The sequence below is a fragment of the Chiroxiphia lanceolata genome, chromosome 8 (assembly GCF_009829145.1).
Source record: "Chiroxiphia lanceolata isolate bChiLan1 chromosome 8, bChiLan1.pri, whole genome shotgun sequence".
Lineage (NCBI taxonomy): Eukaryota > Metazoa > Chordata > Aves > Passeriformes > Pipridae > Chiroxiphia > Chiroxiphia lanceolata.
The window spans coordinates 1,388,382-1,411,116 of NC_045644.1; the positions used below are offsets into that span (position 1 = coordinate 1,388,382).

Here is a 22,735-nt window from a genome sequence, read left to right on the forward strand (position 1 = left end):
GACGGGCGGGCGGGACGGAGGGACGAGGGGGCGGGGAGAACCCGGGATCGCGGGAGCGGTTGGGTGAGAAGGGGCCTCCGAGGGCGGCAAGGCCAGACTGTGACCGAGCGCTGCCTTGTCAGGGCACCAAGCGCCGCTTCCAGTCTTGCCTTGAATAACGGTGACTCCACCACCTCCCTGGGCAGCCCATTCCAATGTCTAATCACCTTTGATGAGAAGAAATTCTTCCTTATGTCCAACCTAAACCTCCCCTGGCGCAGCTTGTGGTCATTTCCTTCTCGTCCTGGGAGCAGAGCCCGACCCCACCCCCGGCTTCCCCCTCCTGTCAGGGAGTTGTAGAGAGTGATGAAGTTCCCCTGGAGCCTCCTTTCATTCAGACTAAACAGCCCCAGCTCCCTCAGCCGCTCCTCACGGGATGTGTTCTCCAGACCCTCCACCTGCTCCATTGCCTTTCTCTGGACTCGCTCCAGCCCCCCAATCTCCTTCCTGCACCGAGGGACCCAGAACTGGATGCAGCACTCAAGGTGTGCCCTCACCATTTCCAAGTGTACCTGGTGCTGTACCCGGGCTGAGCCCCCCAGCCACGCAGGCTGTGCTCAGGTGCTGGTGGTGGTGCTTGCTCAGGGACCTGGGTTTGGGTTTTGTGCTGGTACGGGCTGGCTTGTGCCAAGAAGCCTTCCAGATACAGACTTTACAAATGCAGTTGGCTCAGACCTCGCTGAACTCACTCAGATTATAGTTACAGAATCACACAATATTCTGAGTTGGAAAGGACCCACAAGGCTCATGGAAGTCCAACTCCTGGCCCTTCACGGGACACTCCAACAATCCCACAATGTGCCTGAGACATTGTCCAAACACTTTTAACTATGACAGGCTTGGTGCCGTGACCACTTCCCTGGGTCCTGATATCCAACCTAAACCTCCTCTGGCTCAGCCTCATGACATTCCCTCAGGTCCTGTCTCTGGTCACCAGAGAGAAGAGACTGGTGCTGCTTCTCCTCTTCCCCTCCCAAGGAAGTTGTAGACTGGAGTGAGGTCTCCCCTCAGCCTCCTCCAGGCTGAACAGACCAAGTGACCTCAGCCGCTCCTCATATGGCTTCCCCTCGAGGCCCTTCACCATCTTCATAGCCCCTAGTTGTTTAATCATAATTGAACAATTACAGTGAGCCAGCCACGTGCCTGCTCATCTTCTCTGGGCTGTGAGCTGATGCAAACCCGAGCCACTGTCTCATTTCCCTCACAGGCACTTGCAGATCAGCAGCACCTCTGTGTTAACCTGAACGCGTGTCTGTGTTTGCCTTGGGGATTGTCCCAGTTCAGTTGGCTGCATGGACCATCCCTGTGAAGCCACACGGGTCCATCCCTAGGAAGAGCAGTCTGGGTGTGTGTTACCTCTGCAAGATGTAAGAGAGTCACAAATTCCCATTGCAGGCTTCCCACCTCCTGCCAGGGAAAGCAGTGCGGGGAAGGTGTATGGCTTGTGGAAGGGACCACACCTGACATGTGTAAGACTTCATTTCCTTGCAGCTGTGGTTTTCAGAGAGTCTGCTGTTGAAGCCCAGCCCTCCACAACTCTTACTAAATGAGCAACTTGAACAGAGTCACTTGGGCAGTACGAGGTTTTCTCAGGCTGTTTTTGTTGAATGCCTGATGGTGGCAGCACCAGAGATCATCTTCATGAAGAAGTGCCAACTGCTTTCCTGTTTTAGGCCATGTACTTTGGAGCAGCACCAGCAATGTGCACAGCCCAGAATACTGAAAATCACTTTCCAAAAGTCCATTTTTCTTTACTTAGCTTCTTTCTGTGTGTTCTTTCATCTAAATAGTCAAACTGAGTTGAATCCAATTTCCTTTCTTATAGCCAGAGTGAGATGAGAGGGAAGAAAATGTGGACACCACAGGATATGGATACCCCAGCGTGGGCTCCACCTGTGTAGTAGTATAACTGCTTCCTGCATCCATTGGTTTCCTTGAATTCAAGTAGACATCACAGTTGCTTTTGATTTTGAGGCTGTTCCCTTCAGGCTCAACACCTGCTGTCAGGCTCTGAGTGTGTATTTGAACATGTGTGCACAAGTGCAGCACTGGGTCAGTGAACTACCAGGCTTTGAGTTAAGGAGCCTTCTGTACTCCTTGCTTCTCATTAGTGCTTCATTAAGGGACATCTGAAGGTCTGTGAGAGAGAAGTTCAGTTTTGTCTCTTGCTGATAAACCAGGGCTGCTGAAAAGTGCCAGCTGGATTGGGACTCTGCTGGGAAGGTCACTGGCTGAACAAGGAGAATTGGCTGGCTGAGCTACTCAGTTTAATTGCACATATGTTGCCTAAAATTTAGGGGCATTCTTGCTTAAAAACTCCTCAAAACCCAAAAGTGGAAGCAAGTAAACTATTTGTACATTAGAAAGTATGTCAGACAGACTGTGGGTGAGCTGTGCCATAGGATGGAGATGTGCCATGGATTTGGAGAGGAAAGGAGCAATTATGGAAAGTCATGACCACGGCAGAGGTGTTGGAGATCTTTGTGCCGCTGCTGAGGGCTGAAAGTGGAGCAGTGAGCAGTGAAGCTGGGTCAGGACACCTGTGGAGCAGTGCCTGTAGATAGAGAGCAGCAAAAACATCAGCCATTCCTTGGGCCATTTCCTTAAAGGGCAGTGCAGGATGGCATGTCTGCGTTCAACCCTGCACACCGGGACATCACTCCGATGAACAGACGTGCTCACCCAGACGAGTCCCCCGGGGCTGGGCAGCAAATTGTGTGCCCAGGGGTGGCTGGGCCTCAGTGGTTGCTTTCCCTCAGCTGTGGGAGCTGCATTGTGGCAGCAAGAAAAGGGTTATTGCTCGGATTTCCTGAGGATGGCTGTCTCATCCACACATGATTATTCACAACTTCTAAGTTAACGTATTCTAAACCGATGTCCTTCCCCCCTCCCCGGAAAGTTATATTTGTTTAAAACTCTTTGTTTAAACACTTGGCTTGCAGGTGGGGAAATATTGCTCATGCTTTGTTATGAAGGCAGTGTAATTCAGCTTCTCAGGCCTCTGTGCAAAAGCTTGAACTACTGCCATTTAGCAGGGGGGATTTTCCACTTTGCTCTTTACTGAGCATCTCTACAGTCTGAAGATGGACCTTGTCACTGCCAAAGCGCACCTGGTAAAAGCTGATATTTTTCCCTCAGCTCTGGGTCTGGCATGGGCTAAAGCAGCTGCTAAACCTGGTTCTTCTTGACATCAGAAGTTCAAAATAAATCTCCCGAGTGATACCATACGCACCTCTTTTTCCAAATCTTGTTGGTTGTCTCCTTTGCTGTCTTTAAGCCTGATTCAAATGGAGACATCTGAAGCTGGGGAAAGAGTCTCCAGGGGTTTTAGCAGGCTTTAGGGAGAAGTTGATGTACAAGGTGGATAAGGCACCTGAATGGGAGATGTAATTGTTATCTTTGGTTTAGGATACTTGTGCTTCTCCTTTCCTATCCGGAAATAATTAACTATGTCTTTCTCGTGAAAAACTTCAAGATCTCTTGATACAAAGTACTAGAGAATTCTTGTGTGTTGTTACCATTATTGATTTGTGAGAGATTTTAAAGAGATCTTTGGAAGATCATCATTAACACAACAAAATATTGGGGGAAAAGTAGCTCCTTCTCTCCAACCTTGATGAAAGGGGTAAGCAAATCCCCAATCAGATCTGCTGCTATGGGTCACTGAATGGCAGAGTCTGAGAAGAGTATGGGATGCATGTGTCTGCTTGTTTAAAAAATTAAAATCCACTCATCTTCTAGAAGGTTTTTTTATCCCTGGGCTCAAATGCTATAGCAATCATTTGTGATCTACCTCGAGGAAACACACAACTGAAAAACAGGTTCGGAAATTGAAAGAAACAACAGAGGGATAAACAATTTTTATCTAAACCAAAGCAAAAAGTTTTCCTTAGACAACACGGTGCATCACCCCGTGGCTGTTGGTAGATGGCAGCCTCTGTCCTTGCACACAGAGGCGCTGGAAAATATTCCAGCTGCCTGCAAATGCTCTCACAGGCCTGTGTGCTCCCACCTGCTGATACCAAAGCTCAGCAGGAGGAGAAAGAATTTGCCCGTTTGTAGCAATAAGTTTCAGAAGCAATTCCAAACACAATGCAGCTTAGAGCTAATCATGAACGGGCTTGACTGCATTAATTGAGTGTGTTATAGCATGGATTTAGGAGATAGGGTATGTTAGGGTATGTTTCCAGTTGATAAGTATAGGCAAAAGCCTTGCTGACATCTGGTTCACCGGGGGTCTTATCCTGGCATTTCGAGCAGGCTGTGCTGAGGCCAAGTGGTTTTTCTTTGGTGGCAGGATAAAACTGGGTGTGTTGCTGCTGTGTTTCTGGCTGGAGCTGTGCGAGCCCACCCTGCTGATGACTCATCCTTCGAGTGGCTCAGAATATCAGACTGCCTCGCTGCCTCCCTGTTCCTATTGCACTGATGCATTTGGGTCTCGCACGGTGTTGGCGTTTCATTTACAAACCTCTCTTTTCCCATAAAGGAAAGATGGCTGCCAGCCCTTCTTTATCCTGATGTTCAGCACTTTCAGGTGTTTTTCTGAGCCTTTCCTGAATGACTTCAGATGGAGATTTAAAAGCAGAACAACCAGACACATTAAGCACCTTAGAAAGCACATTTTTCAGAATTTAATTGGGATTTTTTTGGTAGCTTGTCTTTTTTTTTTTTTTCCCTTCTAAAATTGGCTGCTTCTGCACATGATTCAGACTAAAATTTCCCTTTTCTCCCGGCAAGCACTGAATCAGGAGCTTTAGGCCAGCAAAAGGGACCTGTGTTCCTTCCCTGCCACCCTGTTTTTGAGTCCATGCATTTCAGCACCGGAGTTTATAACAGTAAATGGAATAAGATAAGCACTGAAACAGATTTATAGGTCTCCTGTTTCCCTCTCCCTCACTCACAGAAAACCTGACGGTTCCCCACTTAATCAGGTGTGGACATGCCTTGAAGTTAAAGGACTGTGTTGTCACAAAAGAAAATGGATATAAATAAATCTACCTCTTCCTAATTTTTTTTTGGTTGCTTTTGTGAACCAGATGTTCCAGGTGACACAAAAATGAAGATACCAACAGCTATGAAGAAGTCACGAGGTAAGACACCAAAAGCTGCAGTGGGTCTTGCAAAGACCAACTGATGGACTTTTAGGCAAGAAGGTCTGTGCACTGGCACTTGCTCTGGCAGCACATGGGGGGCCACATCAAGAAAGGGGCCATCCATCTCAGGCCAGTGCTGGAAGCAGACCCTTGTCATGTGTCAGCTTAAAAAACTGCAGTAGAAAAGAGAGAGGCAGTGAGGACTGATCATCTTGATTTTGTTTTTCAGAGCAGTGCTGGTGAGTGCTGGTGAACACACCTCCTTCCATGTCTTGGTTGTACCACATCGACTCGGACTTACTAGAAACGAGTTTCATTTTGTTAAGTAACATAAGAATCATGAAGAAAACCCTCTCCATTGTTCTTACCAATAAACGTGGGGTCAGAATCGCTGCTCTTAGTGTAACTGAGACAATCATATTATTGCAGAACCTCAGCAGTCCGGGAGCAGAGCTCAGCCTTCCACTCCCTGCACTGAGCCACATTTAAGTTCTGGGACTCCATTTCAATGCAGTGTCACCCAGCTGAGCTGAAATAACCCCTGTGGCAGCAGCACACACAGAGGTTGATTGCTGCCCCTGTTTCTGTGTAACTGTGCCTTTTGGTTGCCAGGATCATGGAGAGCTCTGGAGCTGCCCCGTTCATGAGCACTGGGTAGCTCCGTGGGATTCTCGAACTCCGGAGAGATCTGTCGTAACTCTTTCGATAAATATATTTACCCTTTCAAGAAGTAAATATTTGAAAGCATACAGGACAACATCAGCATGCTGGAGTCATACTTTTGTCCCAGGGGTGACACTGCAGATGGCTCCGTGCATTTAGAGGTACACAGAGATATCAGATAAAAGAGGAGCAGCAGAGCTGTCAGGGGCACATGCTGAATTCCAAGTGCAGCTCAGACTGGAGACCTGCAAGATCTGTCATCTTCATTCAGGCACCTCTGTAAAAGTTATTCACCAAACACAGTCAGTGCTCCCTGTGGAGTCTCCCATGAAGGTCAATCCCTCCCCACTGGGCAGCCTCATCCTGAGATGTGTCAGACACAGTGATGCCCCATTGCTGTCAGCAGAAGTTGAACTTGCTGCTGCAGTGAGTGGTGCTCCACAAAATGGGCACTTAGACACGTGCCTTCATTTTTCCTATGGAAAGAGGAGTTTCTTGTAGCAGTTAAAAACATTCTGTATAATAAAAATTGTCTTCCAGCATCGGCCATGTTGTGATGTTGGTGTTGTCCTTGTGCTGACCATCAGTGGGAGGCTGGGCAGGATTGTGAGATGCACTTACAACCTGAGCATAATTTTCTGTGTACAAGCAAGCACCAGTGCTTGCACAGAAGTGTCCAAACAACAGGCAGGGCAGATGGTCCTTAGGAGCCTCCTCTCTGTGCTAAGGCTCTGGTTTCCAGGAAGCAATTTCTCCCTCAAGAATTATTTAATCAGAGAAAAATCTTCCGGTACTTACAGACACAACTGCTGCTGTATAGAACTTGGCATTACAGAGAAAGTAAGCACAACATGGCACAGCTCTGGAGGCCAAACATTTTCTGAAGCAAAAGGAGAGAGATGTGGAGGACTGTACATAGCAGTGCTGCCCGCTATGCACAGTAACTTTCAAAGTTCAAACCTCTGGCACTTAATCAGGTACAAAAGGCATTTATTATAGCAATTTTACCCTAATGCCCTAGGTATTATTCATGAAATGCATTTCCCATTTATTTCCTATATTCAGAAAATGTGTTCTAGACAGTCTGCAAGTTATGCTATTGCAAGTCATTTCTGCCTGACTGTGGAAATGGATCGGTACAATAAAAAAAGAAGAAAAAAGTAGTGTCTATGCTCCACTTACAAGAAGGTGCACATTAATTTGATTTACTTCATGGGGATTTAATCAATGCAAATACAGATGGGGGAAGAGTGTCAGTGGGAGTAATGGGTCGTTTTTATCCTCTTTCTTTGCTTGACCTGCTGAATCGATCTACCCCGTTGCTAGGAAAATCAGAATCAAGCTGACACGAGCATCTGTGCTACACAGACAGAAGAGAATTTATGTTGTAATCCAGCGCTTAAAATTCACAAACTTTCCACAAGTGGCTGATGTCTCACACAGCTGCTTGCAACAGTGAAAACAATGGTGCAGCAGAAGAGATGGGATTCCCTCGGGTACTTCCCGGGGGGACTTTTGAGATCCCAGGAAAGCCGAGAAGCCCGTGCCCCGGCCCGAGGAGAAGGGCGGGGGCAGGAGGAAGTCTGCGGGTGTCGGCGACCCCTTCCCATGGGAACGAGCATTTGCGGGGCGGTGACGAGCACGAAGACCCGGGCGGGGGAGCCCTGGGGACCCCGGGCAGGGCAGGGGAGCCCCGGGCAGGGCAGGGACCGCCGCCACCGGGTGGCGTCCGGCAGCAGGGCTGCGGCGGGACCGGGGCCGCGGGGAGCTCCGCGGGGAGCTCCGCACATCGCTCCGCACATCGCTCCGCACATCGCTCCGCACATCCAGCGCATCCCGCGCATCCCCAGCGCCCGACACCCACCCGCGCCCGCTCTGTCCGGCCCCTGTCCGAGCCCCTGCAAGCGCTCTCGCCCTCCCCGTCCCCGGGGACACTCCGCGGGTGCGGAGCCGGTGCGGGGTGCGGCGGGGCCGCCCCAGGACTACAGGTCCCGGCGTGCCCGGCCCCGCGGAGCCGGCGGCGGGGCGGGGGCCGGCGCCTGCGCGGGGCTGCGGGGCCGCTCCGCGGTGCCACACCCCCGGGGGAGGGAGGCAGGAGCGCCCGAGCCCTCAAACCACCGGGGGAGCCGGCGGGGCGGAGGATGGAGTAGCGGGGCGCGGCGGTGCGGGGAGCGCCGCCTCCGCCCGGGGAGCGGGGAGGCAGGCGGGGATGATGCGCGGGGGGATAACGCGCTAGGGGCAGGAGGCGGGTGGTCGCCCGGAGACTCCGCACCTCGGAGTGACGTCCTGCTGCAGTGCCGCTGCCTGCGCTGCCCGAGCTCGTCAATGGAGCTGGAAAACATCGTTGCCAACACCGTTTTGCTGAAAGCCAGGGAAGGTGAGAGAGCGGCGGGAGGGGAGAGGGGGCTGGAGCATCCTTGTCGCAGTCGCCCCTCCGCGGAGCGGTGCCCGCGGGATGCGGGCGGGCACCGGCGGGGATGCGCGCCGGTCCTGCCGGCGGCGGCTTTCGGGGTGCCATGTGGCTGTGCCGGTGTTAGAAACGGCTTGTTGGAGACAGAGTCGCGGTGGAAAGGAAAATACCGCTTTTTCCCTGTGCGCCGGGGTTTGGGAAAGGAAGTGAATGAGATTGCAGAGATTACAATATTCACCCATCTCTTCCTTCCCCCTTCCCGCCCCCCCCCCCCCTCAAATCTGGTCCCACAGATTGTGCTATTTCAGCGTCTATTGTTAAAGGTCAGCTGCAGATGCATTCATTCAAAAGGGTTTAGCAAATCTGCAAATAGCTTTCCGCGCCGTGTGGTGAGACCGGCAGGATCGTATCGCTTCCCCGTGCAGTCATTGCCTTATTCGGCGCTATTAGGTGAGATCATGTTGCTGCAAACATGCCCATTGTTGAGAGCCTGTTTGTCCCCAGCCGGAGCCGGGCAGAGGGGCTGGGGGGCTCAGCGGGTGCCCCGGAGAACCGGGGGGTGGCCGGGCGAGGGTTGTGCCCGGCGGCAGCCGCCGCGCTCGGGCAGCGGGATGGGATGGAATAGGACGGAATGGGATGGGATGCTCCGGGCGACGCCGGAGCCGCCGCCGTTCGGCGCCCTGAAAACACGCTGGGGTGCCGGCTGCGGGCTCCGCGAGCATCCCCGTCCTGCCCCCGAGCTCCCGCAGAGCCGATGCCCAGTGACCGCCGGCGGATCGGGCTCACGGGGCTCTTTCCTCCCCGGTCGGGAGCGGACCTGGTCTCCTCTCCCCGCGCAGGCGGGTGTCTCCCCGCGGCTGCGGGGCGCTGGGCACGGCGGGGCCGGGGGCTCAGGGCTCGCCCCGGCTCCCCGCGGAACCCCCGTCCGCCTGGGAGCATCCCTCGGGCTGGAGGGGGAGCGCCACGCATAAGCAACACGTCCTACGGATGCGGCATCGCTGCCAAGACGCGAGCGCTTTCTGTCTGTTCCAACCCGGTTTTCTGTTTGTATTTATTTACTTGCTTACTGCTTAAAATAAGGCATTTTTCCAAGCCCTTGCTCAGGCTTTCTTCTCTGAAAGCACTTGCTAGACTGGGCGATTTGAGGTGCGGTACAACCTGCAGCCTGTTTTCCGCTGTCCTCCCGAGCGCTGGAGCTGCCTGCGAGCGTGGCTGGGCACGGCTCGGGTGGGCTTTAAGCTTCGGTCGCTCCTGAAGCTGTGGAAGTACGAGTAAGGCAACATTCATTTCGTAGAAGAGATCGCTCAGATGGTCCTCCCCTGGAGTGCTCCTTTTGCTGGGAAAATAGTTCAAATTGTAAAATAATGTTTATATAACTCCTGGGCTGTTGAACTTGCGAGGCTTAGCTAAAGAGTAAAGTCCTGAGATCCTCCCAAAGAAGCTCTACAGATATTAAGGGCAAAGGTGTTATCCCATTCAGCAGATTGGTGAATTATACCTTTCTGACTTCTGATGGAGAGTTTTTATCTTCTGTTGTAATTTTTAATACTGTTTAGGATGCAGTTGTTGCTACCAGCCATACAGCACTGGTTTGGATTTCAGTAGACTTTAGGAATACTTTAAAGGACTGGTATTAATTACAGTTATTGTGTGTTATTTACAGAGAGACAATATTTTGCAAGTAATTTTAAATGTGCCACTCGGTTTTACAGTCTTTTTCTACCACCCTCAGGAAGATGGTTACAGTAATGTAGTCTTATTATGTTAAAGTCTTATTAAAGAAGCCGTCAGCTATAATCCAAAAGGCAGAAATTTATCAAGATTTACTCCAAACTGCATTCCAACTGTTCTTTAAACCATGTATGAACCTCCAACAACATTTTTTGGAGGCCTGGTGCTAATTTATTTTTAAAGCTTTTTTAGAGGGGATGAGAAATTTTTTTAAAGGAAGAACAAAGGGCAAGTGCTGTACCTGACATCAGAGCCACAAGTGTTATACCTGCATTGAGTGTGTTGCCACACTTTTAGTTATTGTTGCCAGCTGCTGTGAGTAAAGTGGTTTTAAAATTTGCAGGGGGTAATGTAGGTGGTTGTCATTGCAGATGAAGAAGACAGACAGCATATGGAAGACCAGGAGTAAAAGCAAGTTAATATATTGAGGATTATGGTATCCAAAAATAAGTTTGTTCCAGGTCCTGCAGACTCCATCAATAGATTTAGCTGGGTGAACATGTAGCCAAAGCCAAGTATGTGCATGTGTGTTTCCACTTGTTAAGTCAAAAGTCAAAGCTCAACTGCTTGGTGCTTAATGTCAGAAGAAGGAAAATGGTGGGACCTACTCTGCAAATGTTAGTAAAAGCAGAAGTTTTGTCACAATTGCAAGGGGAGCACAAAGCCATTGTCAGCAGCAAAAGGGAAATTTCAGGTTGGTTTCAAAAGGACATTCAGGTAGACCTGCAGTGTAAAGTCCAGCAGTGGGGACGTTTATGAGGGAATCAGAAGGAGGGCTGAATGACCATTACAAATGTTTTATAGCAAATATTGGTTTAAATTTTGCAACTCCTTTGCTCTGGCCTTGGTAGCGACTTTCCCAACCCCCCCCTCCCCGTGGTCTCTTTTGTAAGTTCCTTCACCCCTGATGAAAAGTGAGCTTTTTAGCTGAAATACCAGGAGGCAAGTTTTATAACTATTATGCAAATACTTGCACTTGAATCTGATGATCACAATGAGAAGCACACCCAGAATTAAATGATGCCATGTCATACATGAGTAATCTTATTAGAGCAACAAAAAGAGTAAATGCAGTTCACATACAAAAAATGTATTTCAGTGAATAATTTTGAGCAGAGAATAAATTTCAGGAAATTTTAATGGTTTTGCAGAATATGAGGCTTTTGACACAAAATTACAGATAATTTACTGAGAAGCCTGCCAGTCTGAACATGTAAAAAATGGAGTTTTATTGCATTTGAAAGTTCATTCATTATTTATTAAGCTTGAATTTATGCTGTTTCTTCAATTATAATTTCTCATTTCTTGAATGCAAAATCCCATTTCACAAATCACTACTCTCTTTTTGGACTGACTAGAAAATACATCTGGTTTAATTATAGGAACCAAATAGGTATTTGGGAACTATCTCGTGTTGCCTGGGGAAAAGAATAAGCAGAGAAGGAAGACAAGAAAAATGAGAGTCATAAAAAGAAAATCAAAATAATAACAATTGCAGTCATTTGGGGTTGAGTAAGAATCCCAAATTATGAGGTGGTGAAACATTTATCTGGATCTTCATAGAATCAGAGAACAGTTTGGGTTGGAAAGGACCTTAAAGCTCATCTTATTCCACTCCCCTGCCGTGGGCAGGGACCCCTCTCACTGTCCCAAGTTGCTCCAAACCCCATCCAACCTGGCCTTGGACACTCCCAGGGATGGAGCAGCCACAGCTTCTCTGGGCAACCTGTGCCAGGGCCTGACCACCCTCACAGGGAAGATTTTCTTCCTAATATCCCCCTAAACCTGCCCTCTGTCAATGTAAAGCCATTTCATTGGCCTTCCTGTTCATTAGCCTTCTTATTCCTGAGTCTCAGCAGCAGTGCCTGAGCCCCAGGATCATCTCTCCAGGAATAATGGAGATACACCACACTGCCAGCTGGGAATCCAGGTTGGGGAATGAGTCCCAGTCCGTTTTCCCAGTTTATGGTTGTTTGACAGAGGGCATCATCAGAAACAAAGAACCAGGAGAGACCAAGAACTGAGTCTCCCAACATTTCAGAGGAACTTTAACAGCCCTAATCCAGAGAAGCTTTAAATCATATCCACAGGGTCATGAATCTCCCCTTGTGTGTCAAAACCAATAAAAAGACAAGCCTTTCAAAGAGGCTGGTGATTAAACTGTGATGTTTGTATGAGAAATAAACAACATGGTCAGAAAAGCCTGACCAAGGTGTGGTGATTACCTGGATACTCTTCCTCAGGAGCCATTCCTTCCTAGCCATAAGATCAGCCTTCCCTCCTCTTACCTGCAGCTTCTGGGGGTGTGAGCTTTCTCAGACAACCTGAAACACATTTCAAAACACAAATACAGCTTGACTCTGAAATTGCAAAATCCTTTACAAGTTTGTACAAACAGACAGACAATTGTCACCACTTAAAAGTTTTAATAGGAACTGTGATGCCTAATTTAGTTACTAGTTTTAAAGCAGCCAATTTGGAAGATAAACAATTGTTTTTCTCAGACTTGGGGTTTCTATAGCTCAAAGTTTACCATGTAAAAGGAAAAAAATCCTCCAACCAGTAAAACACAATGCAAATGCTTTTTTTTCCTTTTTAGGTAGACTGGAATTCTAAAATAAGCTTATTTATGGTACCCAAGCAGAGCCTTTGATTGGCCTGGCCAAAAGGAGAGACCTTCTTTTGTACTGTCAGAATTTTTTGATGAGGACACACTGATGCTATATAACATGCAAAATGTGCCTGTTCATAAATTGCTGTATTTTTAGCTTGCTTTTCCAGGATGATCAGAGGAGAGATTTGTGTGTGTCCTTATTGGCAAAAGACTAGCAATAAATCCTAAACAAGAAGCGTGATTGCTTTCCAAGAACTTGGCTGCAGAGCAATTGGAAAAAGGGCAGTAGAACAATGAAAAGCATATTTTGAAGGAAAGAAGGTGTCTGTAGTGACAGCCAAAACCCCATGGAGAATATGATTATGGCAACTTCATTAACCAGTGCATTGAATGCAGAATATAAGGTCCTCTCCTCCATCCCTTGACATAAAAACAAAGTGCTTTGTAAGGAAAACATTGTCTCTGTAAGCAGAGGAAGTATGCATGTGGTGTCTCAGTTTAATTTTCTTTTTAGAGCTCAAGAAAAGCTCACCACTGTAATAGCTTTAAAAATGATTTCAAGAATGGGCTCAGCCATTGCTTCAGATATGCCACGCTGCTTTCAAGCAGCAGTTTAAAAAAATTAGATTCCTTTTCAAGCCTGTAATCATTTCTTTCTGGGGGGGGGAAAGCATCCAGAGGAGTCAAGAATATTTCATTGTATTTTAATCAAGGAAATTCAGAAAAGAGGATTTTTCAGGCCTTGGTGAAAAGAATGTGTAAGTTCGAAAGACTTCAAAATCTGTTTTTACGGAAGGAAGTTAGTTCTGTAGCCATACCTGGCTTAGAGAAAATGGGTGTGTGTGTAGAGCTGGCTTGAAATCTCTTTCCTTGTGGTTGTTTTTTTTGTACAGAAGACCAAGTTAGAGGTCCTGTAGCTGTGTCCTTGGTGGACTCTCTGTTCTGGGGTTGTCCCTGTAGCCGGTTTGCAGCTGTGGGCACATCTTGGGGTGTGGCAATGCTGGAGAAACCAAGAGCTCTTCCACCTGAATGTTATTACTGGAGATGGGACTAGACCCCTTCATGTGTGCAGTGGAACTGTTATGGCCTAATTTCTCTCTACCTTGTTGGGTTTGTAGGCATTTGAAAAATACTGAGCAGTGAGCCATGATGATCTCTCAGGTTATTAACACACTGAAGCTATTAGGTAGTAAAACTTTCAGTACAAATGTTAACTGTGGAGGTTTGAGTAGAGCTACTTACATCTGTTCCATTAATCTCGTGGGATTGCTTTCCTCAAGTGCAACATAATAAATCTGGGAAGAGACTGCCTGTCTTCATTATCAGTATGTTCTTTTTCTGAGAATGTCTTAACTTGGTGTTGCTGAAATTGTCCATCACAAAAGAATTTTCTGTATTTATGGGCATAACTTTGTGACTCTATCTAGCTTTTTTTTGTATTAATTAAGAATATTCTGAGATAACTTAGTCAAAAACATCTTAGTCAAAAAAGAGGTGGTTTTAGGGGTGCTCTACTGAGGGTGTTACCAGAGCAGCAGCACTTGGACAGAACTAACAGCTCCAGAATGAAAACCTCAACCACAGTCTCACCCTGAAACAGGCCCTAGCACAGGTGTCCTTGCCTCTGTCCCCAGGGAGCTGGTGGATGGGGCTGTGCTACCCCATTTTGAAGGCAATGAAGAAGAAACAGCTTAAGAGGAATTCAGCAGCTCTGACCTGGCTGTTTTTAGGCCCTGGGGGTATGTTATACCTGTTTGGTGGCTGGAATTATTTCCTTCTTCCTTTGTGCCTGTGGACAGTACAATGGGTTACTGCTGGAAAAAAACCTCTCAACAAACTCCTCACACCTGCATTGTTTGGTTTGACTTCTTGGCAGATGAGACCCTTTCCAGGTCCTGCTTTTCTAGCTGGAATCTGCTCAGGATCTCTCCTTCCCCAACTCAAAAGGTGAAGACCTGTGTGCTGAGGACTTTGATACTTGCAGAGAAGGGTCTGAAGCCCAGGTTGAGAATTGAGACTTAATGCAGATGTGCTCTGATCCCCATAAACTGACTGCTAGGATGTGGGCAGGGTCCTCTTGCATATGTTGAGACATATTTTTGTTGCTTGGCTGACCTTACATACTAAGGCATGTGACTGATTCTTCTCTCCACTGTTTTTCCAGTGTTACTCTGTGAATGACTTCTGGTTTGTATTGCTCCAAAGAAAGCTGCTGAAGCTCTTGTTTCAGTGCAAGTAGTGGTGCTAAAGCCAGTGGAATTATTTCCATGGCTAAAATATCCACAAAATCACATCAGGATCCAGAGTGTTGCACTGAAAAAGTTTAAAAGCAAATTGTTTTATGAAAGCAGTTACCATCTTTATAAAATATTAATCAAATCCTACCAAATAAACAAGGGTTCTGGGTAGAAAACTGAGAGCTAAGGTTTTCTAACTCGTGCTCATCTGTGAGGTCTTCCCCTGCATCTCTATTTTGAAAATGTTCTGTATGCTGTATGAGTTTTCTGTGTGGCAGTGGGTAAGAAGAGAATCAGTTGTTCCTTATTTTTACTGGCACGTGATCTAAACAATAACAAGATGATATAATCCTAATATTTCTTTGAGACCACAGGACGTGAAATTAAATTAAAAGGCCAGAAAAACAAAGAACCCTGCAGTTTGATTACACTCAGCTGGATTATCTTTGTAATTATTTTCCTTGGAAGATGTAAAAATGCATACAGCTTTGTGAGAAAAGATTAAGCAGGGAAATCAAAATTAAAGTAAACATTCTAAAGAAAATATTGCAAAGCTGATGGGCATTTTACTTAATTAAAAAAACTGCATCAAGTTGCCTGTTAAAAATGAAAGGATGGAAGAAAGCACAGGTGAGGGGGAAGATGGATGAGGCTGTGAAGTCTGTACAATTGGCTCAGCTGCTTCTGGTTCATATAATGTCTCTTTGGGTGTAGTTAAGAAACTGTCAGAAGCATTTATCCAGGGAAGAAGGGCAGACTAAAAGGAGCAGGAACTCACACACAGGTGCTCTGGGTGGGTGTCTGTGAAACAGCCACTCGCAGCCAACTGCTCCGTGGCACAGCCCGGGCTGAAAAATTTCTGTATCCATAATTTGCAGCCCCTAGGGATGCGTTTGCTATGCCTGAGTAGTCCCATGGAGTTCACAGGGGGAGTGCTGTGGGTTGGGAATGCAGCCTGTGTGTGCTGGGGGATCAGCCAGCCCTCACTGCAGCAGTGCTGCTCCAGACAGCAAAGCCACACAGGCAGAACTAAAGGGAACCTACTGGAAGCCACTGGGAAAGGCCTACTGCATCATCTTCTCCCTTGTCTGCCATGTACTTTTTAAGGTAGGAAACGGTTTTGGTGTAAAAATTACTCCACTTATTGTCTCTCTAGAATTTTTTTTTTATGAGCCCAAGAAATTTTGATTTTTCTCCTGGTGAAATTTTCCTTACTCAAATCTCCTTTACTCATGTAATCCCTTTTGTACAGTTTTCATTTTTTTTTTTTTGTCAGGTACTTTCTGATCCTCATCAGTTATAATCTCGCCAAGTTTAGCAGGTTCTGTTCTTTCCTTCTGTCAGCTTGGATGGCACACCCGAGGTTTTGTGCAGCCAGTCCTCAGGACAAGTTCCTTCCTCGTGGTGGGTACCTCAGGATGGACTTGGCTTTGCCATCTGAGCCAACTCCTCACCCTGCCCCACCTCAAAATCAGCCAAAATAGCTGCTCAGGTGGGGAGGGGCCCTGGGGAAGAGGCAGCACCCCAGAGGGGATTTCATCAGGGTATTTTTGAGTACTTTCCAGCAGTGAGGTTGCTCGTGGGGCTCCCTGTTGTCCTGAGGATGTTAATAAGCTGCAGCAGCTATTTTTTGCCTTGGTTGAATATTCTCTTGGGCCCCGTTGAATGCATGATTTCACTATGAGCCTGGCTTTTCCTGGTAGGCTGAGGTTGTGTTACAAGTTCTAGAAGTTACCATATTTTTGGTACAATATCTCTTTTTCTTTGCTGCTCAGGGAGCCAATCTTTATCTTGTGTGGGTGTGTAGAACAATGACTTCCTGGATGTTGTTTACCAGCTCCCAAAGCTCCTGGACCAATCCCTTTTTCCTAGCATCGTTCTCCCAGTGAATAAATCTGGATGATTTTGTTTCCTCTCTTTGTTGCAGCAGTCTAAACTCTTCTAGACCAAAATTCCCATATTTTGTTCTTCCCACTTTTCTAATCTGTCTCATTTATTTTCCTTGCCCTCTGTTTCTGACACCACCTTTGAATTTGAGAAGTCTTTGATGTGCTGTTTAAAACACACTTAATTAGTTTGGATTAAATGTCGCTTTCCTGGCCACATGTGAGGCTGTGTGTGTTTTCACTCTTGTATTATCCTCGGTTGCTCTTTAGTCAGTGTTTAGTCTGTGTGACAAGGCTCTTCTTTTCCCCCCTCTGTGCATGTGTTATGGGAGACCTACATGACTCTATAAGAAGTCTGTACCTCCAATGAAAGCTTTAGGCTCTGCCTGCCTCAGTGTGCTCCCCCAATTCTATCTATCCTTCTAGTGTGTCCCAGGAAAGGGATTACCTGCCAGGAGAATGGAGACACTCTGTGACATCACAGTTGTGTTCACTTGGCAGCATCTGCAGAAGGCACTGATGGAGGATCTTATCTTGTGGGGGGAAAAAAGGTAAAAAAAAAAAAGAGAAATGCAGCTGAAAGAAGAGGAGATCCAAAAACAAAGGGAAAATGTCAGTGATGCCAAGTGAAAACAGCACCAGCGAGTCCTCTGTGACACTTCTGTCAAAATATTCCTGTAGGCAGTGCAAGGGAACTGACACCTTTAACAAGCAGATGAGTTGGAAAGAATGGATGCCAGGCTAAATCATCATTTAGCCAAGGTTGCCAGAATATCTGTTGAGGATATATATCCATATCTATTTGTACTGGTGCTGTTTAATGCTTTCCATTCAATTGTGTTGTAGGTTTCTGCTGATTTCATCTTCCCATTGCTTTCCTTCCTGTTCCCTCTTAGATTTTGTTTCTTCCTGGGGATAAAGGTTACGTTGGTAATTTCTTTCAGCCAATGTGCCTTCTTCCATGTTCTTTAGTTTTGGTTGTTATAGAGTTTATTTATTTATTTTCCCAGTGCTCAGGGTCTCTATGAAGGAGGAGAGATAAGCACTCTGGAAATCAATAGGGTTGCTTTCTGTAGGGGAGATCTTGCTGCTTGCATGGCAAACCTTTCTCCAGCAGAAATCAGTGGAACAACCTACCCCTCCTCTTTTGTTGCATGGTGCAAAAATGCCACTACTCACCCTGTGCAAGCTTTACAGAGGAGATTTTACTTGGCTAAGAGTTACGGAAAATTAAGAGAATCTGGACACACAGCTTTAATCTTCTTACTGTGAGAGGAAGAGCTGTTGCCCAGTGCAACATTTGGAAGCAGTGAAAAAAGCTTACAAATACAGGAGTTGGGACTAATCTATGAATAAACCCTTTCTGTCTCCCTCCTTAGAAATTCCACATCCACATTCCATCTTTGAATCATGATTTTGTGTTTTCTGAGGGTGCCAAATTTATAAATCATACGTTGACTGAGAATTCCTCATGAAGCTCACATCTGGGAAAGTTTGTGCTTTGTTTATTCCACCAGCAGCAGAGCTTTAGGAAGAACTATCCAGCTGACTTAAAATGATAGAGGGTTCTCTCCAGATTACCACACACCTGTCCAGGGAGCCTTGTCATTCAGGGTGCATCTCCTTTCACTCTTTGCTGAATGAGAGACATAGGAATGGTTCAGGGATCAAAAAAAAACCCCAAAACTTTATCTCCCTGGTTTGGAGAGCTGGTAAAAGAACAGAAAAGCAATTGAAGTAAAGGTCCTTCTTGTCACATGTCATTGATGGACACTGAGGAGCAGCAGGTGCCTGTGGAAAGGCGTGGATAGAACAATCCTTCCCCGAGCTGATCTCCTGGGACTTCCTGAGCAGAAGGTGGCTTTCCCCTTTTCCCCCTGGTACTTAATAGAGGGATCTATCCCTTATGAATTTATTTAATCCATTTTTTGGACCACATTTCTGATTTTGGCCTGAGCAGCTCCCTGTGGCCATGAGTTGCATCACGGAACAAAGGCATGCAGCTTCCTCACATGTGTACTTCATGAGGGACTCTGGGTCCACGTATGACTTGTGTTCTGGCAACCTCAGAAAGCAGTCTTTGTGAAGATGTGGACGTGTCTTTGAGGGGAAAGAAAGGGAATCATCTGTAAATCAATCAAATACTTCTGATTTTTTGTTATGTTGGTTCGGTTTTTATTTTTTTTAACACGTTAATATTGTTGCTTCTGCCCTAATTTCTGTTAGACCATCCATAGTTTATCCTTTATCACATCCTCTAAATAGGTCCAAGTCTCCCTCTGTCCCTTTGCATCTCTAACTCTGTGTCCTTTTTGGAATGGGTGACCAAAGCTACATGGTGGGTCAGCCATGCTGACCACTGCGTCCTTTATTCTGTTCACCATCTTAACTTGATGTTTGTTTGCTTTTTTCCCCTACTGCCACAAGTATTCATTACTGGGCCTACCAACAGTGACCTCAGAAATTTGTCTCCTGAGCTGTAATGTTTAATTTGGAGCCCACTGTTTGGTGAATATAGCAAGAGTTGTTTTCCTTCATGTGCAATACTGTGCTGTCTAACAGAGAATAGAGCATTTTTTGCCTCCTAACTTCTAAGTGATTCAATACTGCAACATACTCCTGCAACTCTTCACAGGCTTTTTTTTGTTACAGCTGTCCTGAAGAAATTCATCTTGGCAGCAGATGCCATCTTGCTATTTATCTCTTTTCCAGACCATTTATAAATACACTGAATAGTCTGAGTCCTGTTGCAGATATCTGTGGCACCCTACAAGCAGCCTTGCTCCACTGGCAAATCCTTATCCCTGATTTTCCATCTTATCAACTGCTGCTGGCTCACAACAAGGTCTCCTCTCCAGAAACAGTTTAGATTCTTAAGAATTGTTGGTGAAGGTTGCTGCCAAAAACCCCCAATGTTCAAAAGGGTCAAAATCCACCTGCCCAGGCAGCTTTGACTACAACCAATTCCTTCCAGAGGTGGAGAGGCAAAGGGAAAACCTGTGAATGAGAGATGTAGGAATTTGCCAGCTGATGGCAGTGTTTGAAGGAGCCATTCCCGAGACAACTGAGGATTGGCAAAGAAATCAGGGTTGCACCAAGGGCTGAAGGATGAGGTCCCAGGTGAACACCGTTAAAATGGGCACTGCTTGAATTTACCCATCACACCTTTGACCATCTGGGGCTGTTGTAAGGTCAGTGATCACTTCTAATGCCCAGAGCAGCGTGGTACCTGCCAGTAGACCACTGGTCACTGGTACATTAAAAATAAGCCCAATCCAAATCTTCCATCCTGCCCCCAAACCCTGCCAATCCTGGGACCAAAAAAAAAAAAAAAAAAAAAAAAAAAAAAAGAAAAAAAGGTACTTTCAGGTAATTATCCTTAAGGACCTGAACAGTAAATATTCTCCTCTGTCCACACATGCATGCACAGGATGAACCCCTTTCATGAGGCAGCCTAGTCTGAAATCCCTAGCAGGTCTCAGGACATTTGTTATTCTGGCTCACGCAGACCTCCAGCTGCAAAATGTTTATTTGGCTGTGAAAAGTCTATGAAGTAACAATCTTTGATGGATCCAGCATATTGTTTTCCCTTCCTTTTTTGGGATGCTGTTTGCCTCCAGCCCTCACGGGGAACATGTCTCTCTTTTCTGTGTGTCATAAATACCAGAGGCTGTGAAGGGCTGCCAGTTGTGTGTGGCACAGGTAGAGCCCTGCTGTGCTTGCAGCCTGCACTGCACACAGGTTGCCCAAAAAGTGATGGTGTAATATGCCTGCACAACATGTCAATGTTTAACCTTGCCATGGTTTCAGGTTGCTAATAATTGATCCTTGCTTATTAGCAGCTCACGGGTTGATTAATGCACTGGGATTGTTGGTGGAGTCAAGTGAAGGAAGCAAACTCTGCCTCCATGAGCATAATTGGGAAAGCAGATAGGGAAATATATTATTTCTTGGGTGACCTCTCTAAGACCTCCGTGTGGTGGGTTGGTATAAACAAACTGGTAATTGCAAAGGTTGAAACAAGCAGAAGGCAGCTTTTTACAATTTATGGATGTGCTATGTAAATGACCCTGCCCAGCCAAAGCCCAAGTCTATATGTTACAAATCCTTTGCAGAGGGATTGTTGGAATATATTTTTAAGCAAACGTTTACCAGCTGTGTGAAGGCATGAAGCTTGTGTAAAAGCCCAGAAATATTTTACAAGGTGAGGACAGAGCATGCTTTTGTTCAGAATCCGTGGCCTAAATTTTCAAACAATCTTAGTGAATTCTTTTTTTTTTTTTAAATATATTTCAGTTCTTAGATACAATGAGTTGAGAAGGAAATAAAATAGGGAGTTAAACATTGGACACTAAGCTCTGTTAAAATGCATATTCTCTGCAGGGAAGAGCCAAATGTGAGAGGTCTGGCATTTTTCTAGGGCCAGATACTGAGGAGGGCAGGCAGCAGAGCTTTGATCTCTGCCCTTTGCTCATCTGCATGCTCAGTTATCGCTCAGATGTTGGATGCAGCATCACATCTTGGACGAGGGAATGTGGAAGGCTGCAGTGCTGCCTGGGTGAATCTCCTGGTGCAGGTGTCAGCTGAAGATGCCATCCTACAGACACTGGAGCAAAGAGTAAATTTCAGACATGAATAGTCCCATAAGGTGAGCAGTTTGTTGACAGAGGCAATTTGAGCACTTGTTCATCAGTGAAAGTAAATGCTTCGCTTCCCAGCCTCTCGTCTGCTTGTGTAAAGAAAGTCACATTTTGTATAAGCACTTAGAGGACCCGACGCCTAATTCCAGCAGATAATTGTTGGAAGACTGTTTTTTAAGGAGGTTTTGCTTGTTTCATTAAAAATGTGATGAGATCTGCAGATGCTTCTCTAGCATAGACCTGCATATTGCCATTATCTTTTCATCTGGATGGATTGCAAATCACAGTGACCATGTTTTAAAAAACACAACAAGTGATGTACTAACTCCTCTAATATCTCACTGCAGATGAAGTTTCATTTATCTTAGTAGATGAAGTCCAGCTGGAGGACAAAGCTAATTTTTAGGATTGCATAATCTTACACAGAAGTGAATTTTGCTTTTCATAAATCTTACTGTTCTCCTCCAGGGAGGGGGAAGAGGGAGAGATAGCTTGACAGGAATTGGTTGTTTTGATTTAGGAGAATGTGAGGAAATGGTGTCTTCCAATAAATACACTTTTTATTAAAGTTGAATACTGTGACAAATAGTTTAGACTTAGAACATCAGATTTGGTATGTAAGCAGAGCAACTCCACTGAGATTTGAGTGCATTGCTAAGATTAATGAAATATACTTTGTAAAGAAGGGCAATGATTCACTGAGTAAAAATAGGCAGCATCTTAAAGACTTTGTAAACACAGCTATTAATTTTACGACTAGGATCTCACACTCTTTGTCTTAGTCTGAGAATAATGCCACTGCACTCCATGACACTATTCAGTGGGTACAAATTCAGCTCTTAAACAGATTTTAAAAGTGGCCACAGTTGCATTTGTGTTTGCATGTTTTGTCCATACTTTGGCATATCTTCGTGACACTCTTACTGTATAAAATATTAATCTCTTTTATTTTAAGCCATCACCCACACCACAAATCCTGCTTGATATACTTGCTGCAGTCAGCAATAACAATACAAAAGGAGCCACAACTGACGTGCCCCTCCTTTTCTACCAGCTTGTTTCAGGGGGTTGCACTCTAGAAAGTACTCCTTGGTGTGAGGCACTAACTCCATCCCCCAGTTTTGATTGTGCTGAATGCTTGGTTTGATGCTGTACTTCACCTTTGATTTGAGGGAAGGGGAATGAATTCCCCCTTCTTCCTGTAACCTCAGGTCTTTTGATTTTTAGTCATTCTTTTCGGCATCAGAAGGAAGCTTGCTTTGGCTTGATGCAGCTTTATGGTGATCTTCCCAACAGCTCCTGTCTTATTCCACTGGCTTGATCTTCTGCATGAAGCATATATTTGTTTTCTTTCAAAAGAAGGAAGCTTCAAAATTTGGGCAGGAGCCAAAGTCTCAATTCATGCTCAGTGGTATTAATTTT

General features: G+C 46.0%; 1 protein-coding gene and 1 long non-coding RNA gene across 3 annotated transcripts in view; both read left to right on the forward strand.

Annotated features, from left to right (window-relative positions):
- The first annotated feature begins 13 nt into the window (after window positions 1-13).
- Window positions 14-6,332, forward strand: LOC116790324. Its single transcript, XR_004358312.1, has 3 exons — window positions 14-63; window positions 5,076-5,129; window positions 5,362-6,332. It is a non-coding gene; the product is annotated as an uncharacterized LOC116790324 (long non-coding RNA).
- Window positions 6,333-7,991: 1,659 nt separating this feature from the next.
- The window catches only part of GRK5 (G protein-coupled receptor kinase 5), a 156,889-nt gene continuing 142,145 nt past the window's right edge, over window positions 7,992-22,735 (forward strand). For both annotated transcript variants that reach the window (XR_004358258.1, XM_032694742.1), the window contains exon 1: window positions 7,992-8,172. Coding sequence is in view for 1 of the 2 variants with exons in the window: in XM_032694742.1 (XP_032550633.1) it covers window positions 8,121-8,172 (52 nt within the window). In the remaining variant the exon portion in view is untranslated. The remainder of the gene's footprint in view (window positions 8,173-22,735) is intronic.